The sequence below is a fragment of the Asterias amurensis genome, chromosome 11 (genome assembly GCF_032118995.1).
Source record: "Asterias amurensis chromosome 11, ASM3211899v1".
Lineage (NCBI taxonomy): Eukaryota > Metazoa > Echinodermata > Asteroidea > Forcipulatida > Asteriidae > Asterias > Asterias amurensis.
Window position 1 is genome coordinate 10,541,319 of NC_092658.1, and position 21,143 is coordinate 10,562,461.

General features: G+C 38.9%; 1 protein-coding gene across 3 annotated transcripts in view; it reads left to right on the forward strand.

Annotated features, from left to right (window-relative positions):
• Nucleotides 1-21,143, forward strand: part of LOC139944484 (cytoglobin-2-like) — a 57,175-nt gene that overhangs the window by 5,293 nt on the left and 30,739 nt on the right. Inside the window, exon 2 of one of the 3 annotated variants that reach the window (XM_071941512.1) lies at nucleotides 8,806-8,876. In XM_071941512.1, coding sequence (XP_071797613.1) covers nucleotides 8,806-8,876 — 71 coding nt within the window. Of the gene's footprint in view, nucleotides 1-8,805; nucleotides 8,877-11,644; nucleotides 11,917-14,810; nucleotides 15,111-21,143 lie in introns of those variants that run through there. The other 2 variants (XM_071941514.1, XM_071941511.1) reach the window with 2 other exon arrangements.

Below are 21,143 nucleotides of genomic sequence, written 5' to 3' on the forward strand. Positions count from 1 at the left end.
AGAATAATATTAGTGAATACGACGCCACAAATTTTATTATTGATTGATTGATTGATCTGTTGAATGATTGCTTGATTGGTTTCGATCGATGCCTATATAAATTGCACGCGGATTTTCTTTCGTGGGTTGCTTTGCCACTTCGACAAAAACAATTTATGACCCACGGGTATGAATGGTGTTGCACGAATTATTTTCTTAAAATTTAAATTTTGCTAATTCAATCAAACATTTTCAACAACAAAATTCCTCCATAACTTCCAAATTTCTGTCATTCCATTTTTGTTTGATGATTGCACGCGATGTGCCTTTTTCACGAAACATTAAAAAAAAAAAATTCAAAATTCAATTAAGTTATAGCAAAACCCCGGTTTGGGCATCGGCGGCAGCGTGCCCGAGAGCTTGTCTTGTGCCGTGGTCTGCGCGTGTGGCCCCGGCATCCTCCCCGGCGGTGACAACACCTCAAGGGGAAAAATGAGTCTCGCACAAGGCGTCAACACAATTTTTAGGGTGCAATTCTGTGTTGCATCTGGCAGAGTAATTGCGTGAACTTGACCGTGGATAAACCCACAGGGATTTAAAGGGGAGGTTTTGAATTAGCATTACCGATACTTACATCAATAGGCCAGGCCACACTTTCATATTATGTTAAGCAGAAAAAATTGCTTGAAAACATTTCTTTGCTAAGCAAAACAGTTTTTGCGAGGTAGTTCTCATTTCAGTCAGGATTTTTCAATGAACAGAATCGTTTTAGAATAGTTTAAATGAATAATGTAAGGTGTTGAATCATTTAGTTCGATTTTGCATGTTCTGTACCAGGGTTATTCGCCATTGCTGTGACGTATGGTCTTGCTGATTTTGCTCTCGTATATCCTGCAATTCCCAAGCTTTAAACTCCGCACATAACTATCATTTTTTCCTTCACTTGTTAATAATAGGTTTTGACGTTATTGTATTTCGATCCATTTTGTTTGAAATACTTGCAACAATATACAAATATTTTTGTAAAATCACAATAACAGTTTTCATTGTTTAGCCGTGAGAAAGGCTCACCGCGCACGGATGGTTTAATGCGCCTGTGGAAAAACTCATTCGCCGACTGACTCAAATGTGGGAGCCCATCCGAAAAAAGTTCTTCAACAATCATACACAAAAAGGTTTAACAAAAAATCCCACGCACTTGATCGAAACCCATCAATTATCTTGTGACGTCCATTGTCTATTGTTGTCGCGATAAAGTTATCATCTTGCACCCTTTGAAGGCCAGCCATATGAATATCTGCACGTAGTACACGTACATTACACCCATGACATGTACCCATAGCTCTTAATACGGAACGTCAGTATCGCCAACAGAGGCTGGTGGGTAAAAAAAAAAAAAAATCTTTAAACAGACGGTTTTGAGGGCGACTGATGTTTATGTTGACCCAAATTTGTGACTTTGAAATTTTGATCGAGCCCTCTTCAAGTATTTATTTGGCAGAGCCAAGGATATAAGTAATCCCAAATGTTGTCAAAGCCTAGTCGAAGAAGGAGTCAAACAACTTGGACAACTTTTATCTTCTTGTTTCCACGCGCTGGGATTCCTTATTAAGTTCTTGATGCCACGTACCAAGCAACCATTTGGAATAACTTTAATGACGAAACAATGTACGCCATATTTAAGAAAATGTATACGAAACAGGAGGGTGAACAACATGGAATTTGTCACTCTCTTCATTTCACATACAATATTCTCGCTGTTAAAATTTATTTTAATAATATAGCGGTTTTAAGAAAAAATGCTGTCACATTGAAGGGAATAGGGGTAACTATGATCATGAGGTAAAGATTCAAAGCAAATGGTAATAAAAAACCTTGCGTTTTGAACTTTAAGCAAAATCTCCCTTAAGACCCACAGGCGGGAATTAATTCCACTGGCTATACACAAGATTGTTGCAAAGCTACACGGCACATAGGAATATGTCAAACGAGGGCGCCCTGTAGGATATCATTTACATTGGTTGACACGTTGTGAGGCTTTACATTCGGTCTTAGATTACAATGTATTCTTCGAAAAGGCTTAATTTGTCTATGAATACGAATCTGAAAGATTGGGGGAATTTCCTTGATTGTGAATAATGCATGTACCTAAGGCATGACAAGGTCTGGGATCAGCCTCTACAACCGCGTGATAATTCGTTTTAACGGCTGCCTGAATGGGGCTTGTGATTGGTTTGTCTAAGACCAAAATTCTGATACACATGTTAAAAACTTTCCCTCTTCAACAAAATGTCAAAATGGAAATTTAGGTAATCCCAAAATGTTTGGGCTTCTAATATCTCAGGTTGTCAGTACGTGATTGACGTTTTAGCTTTTAGAGTTTCTGCACGTATACAGTATATTCAAGAACAGCCTCCAATGTCGTGGCCTTGCATTAGTGTCAATTTTATTGGGGCTTTTTCGTGAGAAAATGCTGCAAATTTGCATCGATCAACAATGCTTGTTGATAAAACACCATAAGACAGAAAACGATACCATTGTCTGGAGGTGTGTGTTCTTTCTTGAAGTTGTTGCTGACATTTCTTCCGGGGGCACCCTTGTCATAACACCACCACCCTGAGTTTGTTGAACAAAATATTATTATTTTTCTTACCATTTGATGTTCTTTCAGGAATGTTACAATATATTTCATTCAATAATGTTTATTGGAAAAAAAATGTATCAACAACCATTGCGCAGTTTTCAATGTTATTCATACACAAACGAACCCAGTTCTCAGCCCATTACTGGTTTATTTAACCGTAAAGTTGTGAAGCGATTGTGCGTTTTAGTCAAAATATTATTGGAAAGGCACACAGTGTTGCCTTTAAGCTGCAGTTGTTTTGGTGAAAACAAATTACCTGTTACACCCGTACCCATTATATTGGCACGAGGCCTCCAATAACAAGCAGTTTCTGTATAAGCCGAACGGAGAATGTCTGTATGAAAAACATACGTATATGTTTCTTACGTCCATTAAAGACAGTGGACACTATATTGGAAACTGTCAAAGACTAGTCTTCACAGTTGGTGTATCTCAACACATGCATACAATAACAAACCTGTGAAAATTTGAGCTCAATCGGTCGTCGAAGTTGCGAGATAATAATAACAGAAAAAAACACCCTTGTCATACGAAGTTGTGTGCTTTCAGATGCTTGATTTCGAGACCTCAAATTCTAAACTTGAGGTCTCGAAATCAAATTTGTGGAAAATTACTTCTTTATCAAAAACTATGTCACTTCAGAGGGAGCCGTTTCTCACAATGTTTTATACCATCAACCTCTCCCAATTACTCGTTACCAATTAAGGTTTTATGCTAATAATTATTTTGAGTAAATCACCAATAGTGTCCACTGCCTTTAAACCACATAATGGTCAATGTTAAGTGCTGTCACATTTCGGCCATCACAGTGCGACGTATACGAGATTTGCAGACCGTTGTTATGTTTAGAAACATTGACAACCATTTTTATTTCGGCAGTCTCCTGCAAAAACGTTTTTTTTTAATGGGCCTGACACAATTCCGTCCATTATAAAAATGGGGGAAACTAACCTTTTTAAAATGAAATGATACTTTAAGGGTTATTTTGATTGTGTTAATGTCGTTCCTTGTAGTGAACTGCTCGTACTGTGCCGACCGGTGGTTGCAAAAACTCGAGGAGGTGTCGGCACAGAAAAAGTTCTATAAAATAGTCTGGTCCCTATACAAAATAAACATGTACAAGTAGTAACCGAACAAAAATGGCCACATTGGTTTAGTAAGAGACCTACGTACAACCTCATTCCCAGTGATGTGCGATCTTGCCGCGCCATTTTCATTCATAATGCCTTGTAGGCGCGCTACCACTGGTAACGAGGCTGACCTTCATGTACATTGTCTAAAAAAGATCCACTCATTACCTTCTAATCACTCGAAGTACAAGAGCGAGTCAACAAAAATTATCTCTGAAAAGAGTTGATGAGGTTTGGAAAAGAATCGGTGGTTTTTAATTCGACAGAGAGGGGCAGCAATCTCAAGTTAAGACAAATTTATGAGTAGAACGTACGATGGACATGGGTTGGCAAGATCACCTTTAGCAACAAAACCCAAAATGTAACACTACAACCAACGGGTTCAAATACTTGGGGTAGGCACGTGCTTATATGCACGAAATACATAAAACAGAGGATTGTTTGGCTACACGCTGAGGGGGACTTACTAATTTGTTATCCCATTTCTGACAGAATGCCTCTATTTTATAGCTTGAAGCAAACGAAGCATGTCGCGGTCTTTCACACTTTCAAACATCAAGGAATGTTGCCCAATTGCTCAACCTCTATTTACAGAACAATATATTACTACTTTTGGTATGTCACAAGTGTGAAAACATTTGCCACTAAAACCGATCACTTGAAGTTATTCGTGGCGAACAATAAGACTAACTGCCAGCTTTTACACCAAGCTAACAGTTATTTTTCATATGGAAGCTTCGAAGTTTGAGTTATGCCATTTTAAATGATGCCATTTTCGTGAAAAAACCACATGATATAAATTCTTTGGCTGCCATCTTGGTAAAACAGTCCAGCCTCTTATTGGTATACTGTAAGGTAACCTGACAAACACAGTACGTGGTATGTTGCCTGAGAAGGAAGGCAGGGAAAATGCAGCCACCACATCACCTATTGGCACCCAATGTTTTTCGTTTAAAGGGATGGACACTATTGGTAATTACTCAACATAACTATGAGCATAAAACCTTACTTCGTAAAGAGTAATGGGGAGAGGTTGATAGTATAAAACATTGTGAGAAACAGCTCCTTATGAAGTGACGTAGTTTTTTTTTAGAAAGAAGTAATTTTCCACGACTTTGATTTCGAGACCTCAGAATTAGAGTTTGAGGTCTCGAAATCAAGCATCTATAAAAACACACAACGTCGTGTGATAAGGGTGTTTTTTTATATAATTATCTCGCAACTTCGACGACCAATTGAGCTCAAATTTTCGCAGGTTTATTATTTTAGGCCTATGCATAATGTTGAGATACACCAAGCTAAAAGACTTGTCTTTGACAATGACTAATAGTGTCCAGTGTCTTTAAACACACGCTGACTTGTTCCAATGTTACGTCAAATCAAACCCCAATCTATAATGCCAGGATTCGGAGTAGAGTCTAAAGATCTTGATTATGTAGCGGCCATCTTGTTTTTCTGCGTACTCAAATCGACTACGGACCTATTGACACCCATTGTTTTTCTTGTACATAAACACACGCCGACTTGTTCCAATGTCAATACTATTAACGGTAGTATGATTTGCTGCTTTTATCCGTGTTGTTGAGTTTTCGAAGCCAGTTCAATCTAATAAATAAACCTTTTCATTGTTGATAAACAAACTGAGCTGGTTGGCATGGATGACCGAATGTTTTAGTAAAACACTCAATCATGAACAGATGTTTTTTGAACACCAAATTCAGTATTTTCTGCAAGCTTTCAAGTAAATGAAATACCACGGTTGCTTTGTTTTCAACAAATTCAACACCATGTTTGAATATTAATTTTGTGTAACATTGTTGCATTACAGAAGCTATCGTAGTTGCATTTATGGCTTTTCATTTTTCAACCTCGGTTGGCAACAACTCGGGCTGTGATGTTGCAATAAAAAGGTCTATACGAAGCGAAACCAGCAAAGTGATAAAGCTGTCCAACGTGCAAGCTGCGTGAAATATTTCAAGAGAATGATAGTAACAGTCAAATATTGAAACACCAATACAAGTTTTTTTTCTCGTTCTGTTGGGTAGCTACCCCGTCCCCCAAGGTAAATTATGACTTATGGGGTATGCATTTTTTTTTCCCCCACACGGTAAATTCAAAACAGTCACAAGGAATTATATCAACATAATTTGACCAAAGTACCGATGCCCGCATCATGAAATAAAAATTCACGGTGCTAAATCATTCTGAAAAACAAACAAAAAGAAAAAACCAGAAATAATTGAAGAGCCGTGGTTTGTTTCGTTTACACGTCATCAACATTAACACATCCACATAATGAGGGCCTAGTCCTAACTTAATAGAGCTGCTTAAGCACACAGATTAGCTTAGCAGAACAAAATTATGCTTACTTGAATAAGGTTATGCAAATTACCATCATGTACCATCCGTGACTGATATCCTGTTTATTTTTGCTTAGCAGAAAACTGTTCAGCGATATTTTCCATTTAAGCGGCTCAATGAAATTGGCCCTGGCTGTATACCTATCCACCATGGTTTGAAATCAATTTTGCGAACTTCGTGGGTGTTAGTCTTAAGTTTAAAACCATGAGCTTGTTAGCGTCCAGTTCGCCCTTTCCCCCATTTCTTCAGATCAAGGCCCGCAGGGGTGCACCACACCAGATGCCTGCCGTGGAGTAGGGGCCTATATCAACGGGCGTTGGAATGTCATCGGCGTGCGTGCAAAAGTGCCAGCCGTGGGTCCGGTGGTTGGAACTGACAGACATACTATGGACTTGCTTGTATTTTTTTCCTTCAAATAATCCCCTTTAAAAAAACCACCAACATTTGCTACTTTCCTCGCCAAGGAAGAGCGCGAGGGCAGGGTTCGTAGACCTTTTCGCAAAATACTCATTGCGCAAGCGCTAAATGTTGAACTAGGTGCATGCTGGTCTAGATAGCGATCAAATTTGATAGCTAGACCAGCATGCATCTTATTTGATTGCTATAGCTAGACCAGCATGCTCATACTATGAGTTGCATTGAGCCAGTCTTAGAAAAAGAAAAAAGTGGAAGCACGTGCCCAAAGCTAGACCCATTGGTTACACCGTTGGCAGTACCTTCTGCAGAGAAACAATTTCGTCTGACATACTTTTAAAGTAAAAAAGAGACCCATAAATAATTGCCGTTTCTAATACTTTGAGTTTTCTAATCGAATCAACGCCACATTGTCCATGAAGTCTACCCCAATACAATGTAATACCATAAATGGACTGTTTACAAAGTACACAATCGTACACATATTTTGCAGGTTGTAATGAATAGTTCCAACATTCTCCAAGGGTATGTGACTCCGGAAGGAGCTGGGGTCTAAAGATCACGTGAAGTCACGACCAATGTATATCGAACACTGCAGTTTCGTTGACAAAAACACCACGTCTCGCGAGACTTTGCAAATATAACTTACTTTGCACATTCCTCGTAAATTTTCACTGCCAAAAACTGCCATGTGGTTTTCCCACGTGACGTTACTGTGTCACAACGAATATTCCCTTGTATACATATGGTTTCTACATAGTTTCTTCACGCAGTTTATTTTTGATGTCGACATTTTGTTGGTCAAAAATGATTTCACGTCCAAGAAAAAAATCCATCATTTCACAATTTCTGTCTGACGATATAATTGGCACTATGCAAATTGTTCTGACTATAATAATTGTGCAACCTTTTTCCCCCTTATTGCTTGGCACACATTTCAGATATTCAGTACAAAAATGTACTGCTGAATAAACCCAAATAGAAACTCTGTTTTGAAACTTAAAGCTACACTTATGTCATGACCGTGACTTAAATTGAAGTGTTATTCATATGAAACCAGTCAATCCCACACATAGAGCTTGCTCCATTTTACAACTTAAAGGCACTGGACACCTTTGGTAATTGTCCCCACTCATCTTTTAAAGGAACACGTTGCCTTGGATCGGTCGAGTTGGTCTTTGAAAAGCGTTTGTAACCGTTTTTTATAAAATGCATATGGGTAGAAAGATGTTGTAAAAGTAGAATACAATGATCCACACAAACATGCCTCGAAATTGCGTGGTTTTCCTTTTACCTCGTCGACTAACACGTCGGCCATTTATGGGGGTCAAAATTTTGACTCCCATAAATGGCCGACCATGTTAGTTCGCACAGTAGAAGAAAAACCACGCAATTTCGAGGCAAACTTGTGTGGATCATTGTATTCTACTTTTAAAACATCTTTCCAACCATATGCATTTTATAAAAAACGGTTACAAACGCTTTTGTTTTGACCAACTCGTCCGATCCAAGGCAACGTGTTCCTTTAAGGTGATTGTACTGCTGAATAAACCAAAGACGTAGAAACTCTGTTTTTAAACTTAAAGCTAACTTATGTCATGACCATGTTGAGGCCTTATTCATATGAAACCAGTCAATCCCCACACATAGACCTCGCTCCATTTTACAACTTAAAGGTACTGGACACCTTTGTTAATTGTCAAAGACCAGTATTCTCACTTGCTCCATGCCAACATTATGTTAGTCTGTGAACATTTGGACCCTATATTGGTCCTCAAAGTTGCAAGATGATAATGGGAGAAAAACACACACTTGTTGCACAAAATGGTCTGCTTTCAGATCCTAAATAAAAGGCTTTCAGGCCTGAAGTCTTGAGTAAATGTTTTTTGTGGACACTGAAAATCATGCACAATTCAGATTTGGGCTGAAAGGTACTGGAGTACTGTTAAACGAAATATGACTGAAGCCGAAAGGGAAAACGAAGTCATATCTTAGAAAACTGTATATGAAAACCCAAGTTGTTAAAACAAAAATTAATGACAATGTGTTTACATGCTGAAATTTGTGCATGTTTTGTTCACTAACAGATGAAGCCGAATTTTTTTACAGGTTTGCTATATATCTTTGGTTGATCTTATAAAACATGAACACTGTCTCCAACTATATTGTCAGTTTATTGTACAAAACCTTTAATATTTAAGTATGCACCTATGTGGATTACCAAAAAGTACACGTGGATAAGTTTTTTTATTGTTCTTTTTTGCCAATGTCTTTCAGTCAGGCGCCACAAGAGGAGAATTTCTTCAAGCAAGCTTGGGCAAGTTTCACGAGTATTCTTCCATTTTCAAGTGAGTACCACAATGATTCTTGCTTAAATAATATTTTAAGGAACATTACAGAATTGGTTTTTGCTAACAAAACAGTTGCTGTCAGTGTAAGCCCTTTATGTAATCCACCATATACATAAACTGACAAGTTTGAGATCGATCGGCCATCTGGGTCATGAGAGAATAGTGAAAACCGATTACAAATTTTGCATTGCATCGATGCCAAAACAAAAATGAATAAAACGCTCACTGAGCGATAAACTCAAAACGCGAAATTAGATTATTTATTTCTCATCAAATATGACATTTCAGACAGAAATATTTCAAGGGATGTTTTCTACTATCATCATCATGAGACCGTGTAAGTTTTATGTAAATCTGTGATCTTCACGATTTTTGTTTCTTACCAATTCTGTAACGTTCCTTTAAAAGACAACCAACATTCCGGGCATCACTCAGCTGATATGTTTGCACAAGTTTGTACGCAAACCAAGAGAGCAGAAACTGACCGATTATAGTGTTTTATCAGTGAAAAGACAGGGCGCCATCAAAGCAGGTGCACGGAGTAAACCTCAGACCACGAATGTTACAATCTATAGACCATACGGTCAGTTGGGTAAAAGCCGCTCAGATGGTTACAACAGAGGTTCAAAACCCAGAGATGCACAAAAATAAGCTCAACAAGACAAACTTATGCTCAATAGAATAAGGTTTACCAGGGGTGGACTTCACAAATTAAGACTCATCTTATCTCGAGTTCATATAACTTAGGACACAGCCTTAAGTTTTTAACAACCACTAAAGAGTCCTGGGGTCGATTTACGAAATGTGTGGCTAGTCCTAAGTTAGGACGAGTAACTCGTCCTAACCCCGGGGTCGATTTCACGAGGAGTTACTATAGGACTAGTCCTAACTTAGAACTAGTCCTAAGGGATATGACAAACGAATGGCTATAGTCCTAAGTTAGGAAGAGTAACTTGTCCTAACTAGAGATAAGACTAGTCTTAACTCTTTGTGAAATCCACCCCTGGGACGAGTCCTAAGTTTTTTAGACTACCTTCGTGAAATCGAACACTGCCCAAATACCATGTCGCAGGTGTAATTTTGGACTCGTTTCGTGATCATTATTGCTACTAGGGATTTTTAAAAACTCTGCTTGCATTTGAATGAAATTTGGCCCAGAACATTTGTTGATCTTTCAACAGAAGGAAAAATACTTGTCCTCTTGACAAGAAAAGGGGGTTATTTTACACGAGGTCCACACATTTTGTTAATCAGTGTTCCTTGGAAGTTTACAGTAGCTCCAGTCACTCTCTTGGGTGTGATGCAAAGTGTAACTCCATGTAACCTATAGTTATACACCCATCTCTCAAAGTCCAAAGTTCCAATAATTTTTTATATTTTATTTTAATTTCATCATTCATCGTTCAATCGTTTCTTAGTGAAGAAATTTGTCAGGGCCAGCCTTGGTCATGGTCACGGATAATTTATTGGCTAAAACTATATAACACGTGCCGGGGGAAAGTGCAGGCGAGTAGTTTGGAGAAAGTTCATTTTAACCCATTCATCTTTTAAGTTGAATGTACTGCTGAAAAAACCCAAGTTGTAGAAACTCTGTTTTACAATTTAAAGCTACACTATGTCATAACCCTGACTTTAGTTGAAGTCAGTTTAAGCCTATTTCAAAGAAACCAATCCATCAACACACGTAGGGGATGCTCCATTTTACAACTAAAAGACACTGGATACTGTATTGGTAATTACCCAAAATAATTGTTGTTTGCATAAAAACTTACTTGGTTTACAAGCAACAGAGAGCTGTTGTAACGTAGTTCTTGAGAAATATGTAATTTCTCACTCAAATGTAAAATGCTTCAGGCCTGAAGCTTTTTGGCATCTGAAAGCAAAAACATTTGTGCAACAATGGTGTTTTTCTTTCATTATTCTCTTGTTACTTCAATGACCAATTGAGTCAAAATTTTCACAAATAATTATGTTGGGATACACAAAGTGAGAATATATATATTTTTAACCTCTGAAGAAGGTCCGGTTTGGATCGAAAGCTAAGGCCATCTACCCTATTCATTATATATATATATATATATATATTTTTATACAAGTACCAAATGTGTCCAGTACCTAGTATCATACCGCAGGCTTACCAAATAAAAAGTCAAAAGCTATGTGCTATCCATGGACTGCCCATACTTTATTTCCTAAAATATTCTTCGATGTCGAAAACTGACGGACAATTATTGTTCAAGGTGCATGTATAAAGATCCTTGTGTGGTGCGCATTAGAAGAGTTTATTGACAGTTTCTAGTGGGATTCTTGAAATGCAAGCAAATAAGCCACGACCGGAATCATCAAACATACCAACAAACAAACGAAACCAGCTGATAGTTGTCAATAATGTTCCCATGGTTACTCAAGTTCTCTCTTGACGTCCAACCTGTCTCTACCATCAGCTAAGTTTTCTTCCCGCCAAAACCTTTGTCTGTCTACCCGCCTTGTTCAAACAGGAGATCAACTCATGACCAAACAACAATCAGTCTTGGTTTTGGTGAAAGACAAGAGTCTCACCGAAGTCACTCTGAAACCCTGTGGGGGTGCTTTGCCGAAAATCATCCGCATTCTCAAGCTAACCCATTTATACCCCCTTTTGGAGGTCTCGGTCTTTTTTAGGGTTTTTATTATTGAAGTCTTAGTTTATACAATATGACCCCATGAGTTTGTGGCGGATATATATGCCGTATACTTGCTAAACTTGCAGAGCGTATACCGCTGCGCTCTCTTGGAACCCGAGACGGTGTATAGCCACGGTGTTCTGGAAGCGATGACGTATTGAAAGTTAAGACGTGGAAGAACATTTTCTTACAACCACTCTTCAAAGGAACTATTGAAAACTCCGGAGCCAGGGGCATTTAACAGAAACTCGCCCGGGGTGAGATATCCAAATAGACGGACGTGACGGAACTTCTTTGGTGGATCGACTGTAGCCTTTAAGACATGGGAAGGTGCACGCCTTGCTTTCCGCGATGGGGGAAGCCGATCTCGCCAGGTAAATTCCACATTCTTTCAAACCTCTCGAAACAACAGGTGTGTATTAACGGGTCTGGAGGGTGGGCTAGTGAGAAAATGGAACACCACGCGGTATGTGCCTGTTTTGTTGGTAATACGAGTTTTTGCATTAGCGAGGAGAGTTGGTTGTTTTAGCGAGGCCGTAAAGTGACTTGACCAAGGATATCCTTAAAGTTCGTTCCGAGGGGCTTATGGTATTGCTGAACTATCTTTACAGGTCACTAATTGGTGCCGAATCCCATAAGTACTTTACAAAAATACCTTATCGGTAAAAGACCTCAGCTCTGGATCTTTGAAATGACCCATGAACATATCACACGAATGTTGATACCTTCAGCGTTCGCAGTAGTTCCACTTTGGGTGAACGAGGGAACGTGGATACCAAAGGCGTATATTAAAACAATATCTTGACACCTGTTGCACATCGGAATTTGGTAACTCTATCGCAAATCAGGACAGCTTGCATCATACATCAAATTTGAACTTGAAAGAAAACGTGGTTGATGTGTTTCCACCCTTTTCTTTTTTTATAGCCGTATAAAACTCTCAACACATTGCATGTTTGGCTCCTCAAATTAGCGGATACCTTTACGCTACGCCATGTGGACTACAATGGTTGCCAAGTTGTTAAACAAAATGTTGTGGGTTTATTTATATATTATGCAGTGTGGTTAAGCGTTTCGAAAAGATGTGCCAACTCTGATTATTCGAAGAACAAATACCATCCATTTTCAAAGCCAGAGGGAATAAACTTTGTCTTAGTTTGAAGTTGTGATTAACCGTCTGTCTACTTATTCTGGCGTTACTTAAAGTAGGACACTAACATTTACGTTATTACTCAAATAATGTTAAGCACGGCATGTTGTGGTTCCGTAATCACGAAATCATAAACCCTCTCCGTAATTACGTGTCCGTATCTGATTGTTACGCCTTAGTAACTATTCTTTTGGACCAGTGAATGTAAAGTATTAGAACATTGTTACCAGTGAGAAACCTATTGAATGTACACTGTTTAAGTGGGGTATCCGCTCTTAACATGCGTTACTTGCTTAGCAAATGTATTTTGCTTTATTGCAAGATTGGTTGTTTGACAGTTTGATATCTAGACCAGCTGATGCTATGGGTTTTAATTGGGTTTTGGGCGATCTGGGCTACCTTCTGTTTCAAACATCTTAAGGTGCAACACTGGACCGAGTCTATATGAACGCACTAAAAATAAATGTCCCCTGGGTGGTCCAGGTCGGCATCGGTAACCGAATACCTGGATTTCATTTATACATGTTGGTCAAAATTTGTACAAGCACGCAATGCGTTGGGGGCAATTTACTTTAAATCGTAAAGGTTTCACCCGAACTGGTTGTTTTCATTCACAACGTCTTCTCCAAAGACATTTTTAAAACTCACAGGTTGCAATTACTACTGAAACCAGGTTCTAATGGTTTTTATATAAAAACAAAGCATTTAGTCCCTTTTCAAAATCACTGCTTTGACTACCAGTCCGACTTTTTAAGGATCCGGTTGTCTATTTGAAGCCCCTACCAAGGCTGCATTGACTGAGATTAGGCCTGAGCCCCAAATCCGTAGTTTCGAAAAGGGCTTGCAAGGTTGACAGGTATAGTCTGGTCCTTTTGTAATGCAGACCTATTGTGATAATCAGTAATCATAACTACTGAAGCTGAAAGGGAACAAGACAACATTTTCAGCAAAACAGATGCAATGTTTTCATAAATCTTTGTAAATAAAGATACTCTACATCACCACATCAGTGACCATAGAAACAAACCCTTGAGTCTCATATCCATCTGATTGGCTAAGTGACGTCCAATTGATATGCAAATAAGCAAGATTCGACGAACCACGTGCTGCCAGTGGCTTTTCGGTCGGTTGCACGCAGTGAGCTGACGTCATGACAGCTCATCCGTCAACAGTGGTCTAACGATCGAGTCGGTAATAATAACAAATTATGAAGAGTGTACGAAGGCACTTTAAAAACATAATAGAAAATGTGGGTTTTATTTCTGGAAATATTTCACCGTATCCCTCTGTGTTTTTCAAGCTCTAAGCCATTGATGGTAAACCCATCCCTTGGGCGTCATACAAGGACCACTTACACAAGAGGGCGTGCCCCTTGCTTCGAGCATCATGACCCCATGAAGTGGACATCCATCAGCAACTCGTTTTGGATTCAGTTAAAACACAAAAAAAAATCCCCGTAAAAAAACCTAAATGCGCGCTGTCACAGACGCCCGTTGCGTGTTACAGCTGTAGAAACACCCTATGGGATTTTGAAAAACATCCCCCAAGCGCCCCCTTCCACGAAGAGAAAACAAATTGTTCCACCAAAAATGTGACATTTTACAGCTGCACTTTTCAACAAACTGATTGTTTATTTCCAATTTTTAGTTTAGTACAAATCTCAAAGGTATCGCATGTCATACTTTTGGTGTCGGTGGGGTCCAGAACTTCGTTAGGGTGAAAATTGGACTTGTTATAGTTGAGGGATCGCCTTTAGGTAAAACCTTGGCCACCCCTGGCCCAAATCGAGCTATGCTATCGGCGACCGGAACCTATTATAATTGAACCAACCAATTGCCATCTCTCTTTTTTTCATGTTCATAAATTCTTTTGGGCGATATCGAATTTTATAAAACACTCTTCGCCATCTGCGTTGTCGTCAAAACAAGAAAATTACCAGCGAATTCTGGAATTCCACCTTGAATTGGTAACAAAAAAAATCACGCATTGAAAGTGATATCTAGGGAAAAAAATCTGCACTGACCAATCACAGCCCGTCGTTTTCTCGATCAATCCAGGCTCGTCATCAGAGATGTATAAATTGCGGTCGTCACAACATCTCTGGTACAGTCAAGTTTTTGTTCTATTATAGACATCATTGTGAGGGAGTCAGTGCATGTACGTGTATGCTGAGGGGTATGCCTCCTTGCTCGGCCCAGTGACTATACAACAATCAGCTTTTAAAGCATTCGGAGATTCCGTTAGCAAATACGAACGGTCGCTACTCTACACGGCGTGGGTTTTATTTTTTTCAGAGGATTCTTGGTACACACTGCGCGCACACCATGGAGATACAGCGTGGACTCGAAAAGTGTTCCAACGGGGAAATAATCATAATCGACGGCTTGAGTTTGGCTGAGAAATCGTGCGAACACCTGTGTGAGTTACTAATTCATTGTTTTCTATTATAACAGCATCAACAAAAATCGAAGCATTGATTGTGTCACTTCTAATAAAGGAATTTTATTGTTAGTCATGATATTTATCACCTCTTCATTATCATATCGTGTTTGACTGACACATTGTTATGTATTCAGCCAACACCTATTATTTATGATACATGTGGTATTATTCCATTGTGATATAGACATTAATATTTCAGTATGGATTTATTGCAACCTGCAAGCTGCATACTTATTTGAAATATAGACTTTAATAATAAATCACGAGCATGCAGTCAAACATTAGTAACGCGCATTTTATAGTCAACTGCATTTTTTTCAAGTATTGTTTGAAGCTTTTCATGGTGTGAATAAAATAACAGGAAGAAACTATATTAGTAAATAGTAAACTTGCGGGTACAACCATGAGTAAATCCCTTTTAGTTGGAGTGTTGGCTCTGAGTATTGGCTCTGGCAGAGCCGGTGTGGTCTCGACGTTTCGATCAGTATATTCTGCTCGTCTTCAGGCATTTTATGACTGTCCCACACTTGTGCGTATTTCGCACTGTGTATAGCTCGAGCAATTTTAATCTTGCCTAGAGCTGAGAACCACCTTCCAATTTATAGTTGGTACCGTAGCTCTGCGTTGGAATTGTTTTAGTATTCAACATCAAAGGCTTAAGGCTTGCCCAGGGTACAAGAATCCTGTTTTTTTATTAAGAAAACGAACGACAGACAGTGTGACAGTTGACTTCATCTACTCCGAAGTATTAGAGTATAAAGTTATACAGTTCTCTTAAGAACAAAACCTACTGGCAAGTAGATACACACATGGTGATAATACCGGTAAACCAAATAATATATATTAATACCTCACCATGCAATGCCTCAAATCCCATAGATTTTTTTTTTATATATTTTTTTAGAGCACATGAAATGTAACAGGAACCCGGTAAGGATCATAAACCGATAGTTATTCCCAATGAGCTAGTGATACGCAATACCAGATCCACTAGTGTTTATTAACTGTTCTATTTAAAGGGACGCGAGACTGGAAACAAAATAAGACCATTAATTGGGTAAAATGTTTTTGAAAATGGATTATAATGTTCATAATTAAAACAGGTAGGCCTAATAAACCTTTTAGATTGAATCTCTAAATTACTTATACAATTTGTATTGGTGATACATCTATAGCGACTTTTAGCAGATTTGTTCAAATCCTCAAGTGAAGTAAACTTTGTGTAGCTTTGTACTTGAAAAAGCACAGCTAATTGTTTTTTTTTAAACCCTTTTTTCTCTGTGATCATCTGCTTTTAGTTACAGTGTCATTTTGTGAGTCTTATTTTGCATTGTAAGCCCATAGAAAGATTCAGAAATTTTATAAAAGTGTAACAATTTTAGAAGCAGATTTTAACATTCAAAATAGAAAACCGAAGTTATTTTTTGTATAATACGGTTGTTTTGTTTGATATAGGCAAGTGACAATGCAAGAACTGTCTTTCTACTTGAAACACACGTGCTTTTAAATTTTGCGTCATTCGCGTTGCGTCTCTCAAAGATTAAACATTTCTCTGGTTAACTGTGTGCAAACATTACACGAATCATTTAGGCCTATCCTGTTCAAATTGATGACATTTTATCAGCTAGGATTTAATAATGAGATAATTTTGTCACTGGAAAGAACATAGTCACGTCTGCAGCAACAAACGAATAAAAAACCAGCGCCAAATAACACCAAATTACAACTGCACAAATTAGTGTGCCATTGCTCTACACGCAGGCTGTCCATAACTTCCAGATCGTATTTTACCTTGTGCCAACATAAATGTTTTTGTAATAAAATAGCGTGACTGTACTTTTTAAAGCTATATTGAATCTGGACCAAATGGGTTTATATTTCCAGGAAGGTTCTATTTGCAGTAAGGCCACGTGGCGATGCAGTGGATTCAAAATAAACCACGCGATTGAGGTTTGTTTTTAAAGGCACTGGACACATTTGGTATTTGTCAAAAGCCAGTATTCTCACTTGGTGTATCCCAACATATGCATAAAATAACAAACCTGTGAAAATTTTGACTCAATTAGTCATTGAAGTTGCAAGAGAACAATGAATTAAAAAACACCCTTGTTGCACAAATTTGTGTGCCTTCAGATGCCTAATAAAAGGCTTCAGCTGAGGTATTTTATTATTTAGGTGAGAAATTACCTCTTTCTCAAAAACTATATGCTACGACAGAAGGGGAGCCGTGTCTCACAATGTTTTATCATTTCAAAAGCTCTACGCTGCTCATTACCAAGTCAGCTTTTATGCTACAAATTATTTTGAGTAATTACCAATAGTGTCGGTGCCTTTAACGGATAGTGTGCAGCATTTGGTAGCGACATGTTGGTTGAAGTAACGTCCGGAAACGTACTTTTTGTTTGTAAATAATTTCTTACTCACAAAAAATACCTCAGATAATCGTGATTTCAGATGAAAGGCTATGATGAATGTGTCATATGATTTTTTTTATCTGATTGACAAAAGTTTCGCCTTCACAAAACGTGTATGCTGAATCGATCATGGTTTGTTTTTATAGTAGTGGCATTATGTCCGTGGTGCCATTGCGCCTTTAATGTCATTCATGCAATGCAAACATGCGTTTCGAAGTCACAACTCCTACATTGTACCACACCATGGCGAGTGGTTAGTACACTTGTTAAAGGGGCACTCGTGGTGATCTCAAAGCAAACCTGCTTACTCTCGAGCCGAATAGTCCCGGATCACGTAGGGCCTGACCCATTTTCCGGCTAAGGCCAGCTGACACGGAATAATGTTTCAAAGCTACCCAGACACGAACCAAACTGACGCAGAAACTGAGCTAAAATCCAACTTAATAAAAAGAAAACAGTTTCGTGGTCAGCTTGACACAGAAAAGAGGGTCATGACCCTCTTGGACCTGGAATCTGGGTCAATGTTGACCGGGAATTGTTAGGTTGCATGATAAGACTCCACTCAATTTTGAGTGAAAACCTACACAACATAAATGTATAGATTAAAGTCACCTTTCTTACAATCACCAAAACTGTGCGTACTGTAGCATAACAATTAGGCGGCATCTTGCGCGTTCACCATAAATTTGCATTGCGACGTCATTCATTTTCGTGCAGTAAGCACCGGAAGGTTAGCAGCTCTATGAAATTGGCCCCAGGTCTTTGACACCAAATGTTTACCAGTCCTTTAAAGTATTATGTGAGTTTGCAATGGAGGAAAATGCCAAGCTGTCACATACAATAACTTCCCCTGCCCTCTGGCACCACAAGCACTCTACATCAATACCATCCTCATATAGTAATTACCAATATAAAGTATCTATTCCCTGTAAGTTGTTTCTCAGAATACTTTCTAAAAATATCAAAGCATCCCATACCAGTTTACTTTAGGAAATTCCAGCTAGTTTTTACGGTCACCATGTGCATGGAATAAAACTATTCGTTATAATTGTTGATACTTCAAATAACCCAGTTTTGTTATGTTATGATTCATGCATGCTATAATTAAAACAATGACTTTACCTATTGAAGCCTACACACCTGGGTCCAATTTCATAGAGCTGCTTAAGCAAAAAAATTTGCTTAAGCAGAAACATCCTTGCTTAGTAAAATCAGAGTAACGGGGCCAAGACTCAACCCAACTGTTATGCTAAGTATAAATACCAGTCACAAGCAATATCTATGGCATGAAATTTTGGCCAGTAACATGTGTAAAATAAGCGAGCTATTTTCGTGCTTAAGCAAATTTTGCGCTTAAGCAGCTAAGCAGCTCTATGAAATTGGCCCCTGTTGTAAGCATATTGAAGCAGACAGTGAAAACAAACAGTTATATATGTTTATAAATAGGCCTACATGGTGAGTTTTTGTCTGCATAGCTCAACTTGTAAACATTCTAACCACGCACGGTAGACTTGTTATCACGCTGGGGCCATCATGCTCGGGTTCCCTGTATGCCCGCACGATCAAAGCACTAATAGGTCTAAAAGGGCCAGTCTATTTTCAGACTATAGCCTCGATTTCATCCAACTTATCAGGGCCCAATTTCATAGAGATACTTTACGGCTGCTTTTGTGCTTATTGTTAGATTTCCATTGCAGAAAAGGCACGCCATTACCTTCCGGTGCTTTACTGCACGAAAATTAGTGACGTCACAATGCAAATCCATGGTGAACGTGTGCAAGATGGCCGACCTGTACCTTAATAGCAATTTTTTCTGCTCTAGTATCAAGCACGAAAAACTTGCTTACCGTTTGAGCAGCGCTATGAAATTTGGGCCATGCATGCACTTGAAAAATGTAGGAGCTGTTGAACTATATACCTCTAATGTGAAACTCGCCCCTCTACAAATATCAATGGTGCTATAAATACACGATAACAACAACCCCTAGTGTATTTATTCACTGAACTGTCGATGCACGAGGGAGCGACCACAGGGTAACATTTCAGCTCGTATTCTCCACCGAAAACGATCTGTTTGACTTTTTCCATCTCGGCTGGGGTGCGTCGTGGTGCCGCATAGCGCGGGGTTCACGGTCATACAGCGCTTGTGCATCGCCCGCCAAAAAAACCGAGTCCTCATGACACAGTCTATTTCTAATGAAAGGTGACTAGCAGGGTTGTCACCGGGGGGCACGGTCTCACCGAGTTGATAAGCGGGTGTGTTTCACTAAGCCATTTGTTTAAGAATCTGGAACCAATGTCAAACTTCGTATTGGAGTCAGTCACACAGTGTACACCATAGTGCATTTATGTGTGTGGCCTGTTTTAACTATTAACATCACTTGAAATTGTGACGTCTTTCCATTTTTAGCCACGCCCACTTGGAAATAAAATGGCTACCCCACTGGTTACCAGAATCCCATAGGAGTTGCATTGAACTAGTGATTTGCGCAGTTTAACAATTGCTCTTGGCTTCTACATACATTTTTCAAAGACTTGAGGTTTTCTCTTCATAATGATCAATTTCTGTTACATTCAAACCAATCTAACCAATCAAAAAACAACATTCGATCATAAAGTGCCAGTTGTGACGTATTGCAAACGTCATGAACACCATGACGTATACAAATACGTCATAGTTATAAACTGAAAGGCTGACCTGGGGATTTGTATACTACGACCTGCCATCGCACTTGCCATGGTAACGAGAGTGGAGACTCATCAGTGACCAACGGGAAACCCTAGCCGTCGTTAGCGATCTTTGATTGGCTGTCGTCTGCTGATTGATATTGAATATCATCGCAACTCCAAAAAACATCTTGATTATGAAAAAACGGGACCAATTCACAAGAGGAGAATAGTTTGAAGATCGCTTACAATGATCATTTTCAAGGCACATCATTTAATGTTTTCGAGGTTGTCGTGTTATTTTGAATAATGATTCGAAGACGGTATCGTCATCACAAAAGGTAAAGACACTCAAGGGATTCTTTAAAAGATAGATAAACAAGGTTCGTATGATGGACCCACTGCCCGGATTTTCATACTAAACCAAATTACCCCCAACCTCGTCCTCAAGGTATTCAGACTGTAGTCAATGGCATACCCATAATGCCTTGAGATATAGAGAGAGATTGAGAGAGGTTTAAAACATGGCAAGGAATGAGGATGAATTCAGTGAGAGGATCTTCAAGTTTGGTCTCAAATTGACGACGATTTTATGAAAGTGTGTCCTACTTCCAATCATACGTTTTACGTGAATGGCAGATAGGCCTAAAGTATCAGAAAAGCATATAGGATAATGCTCGCCTAATTTCCCTTTAAAGGAACACGTTGCCTTGGATCGGGTCGAGTTGGTCTTTTAAAAGCGTTCGTAACCGTTTGTTATGAAATGCATATGGGTAGTAAGATGTAAAAGTAGAATACAATGATCCACACAAACATGCCTCGAAATAGCACGGTTTTCCTTTTACCTCGTCGACTAACACAGTCGGCCATTTAGGGGAGTCAAATTTTTGACTCCGATAAATGGCCGACCGTGTTAGTTCGCACAGTA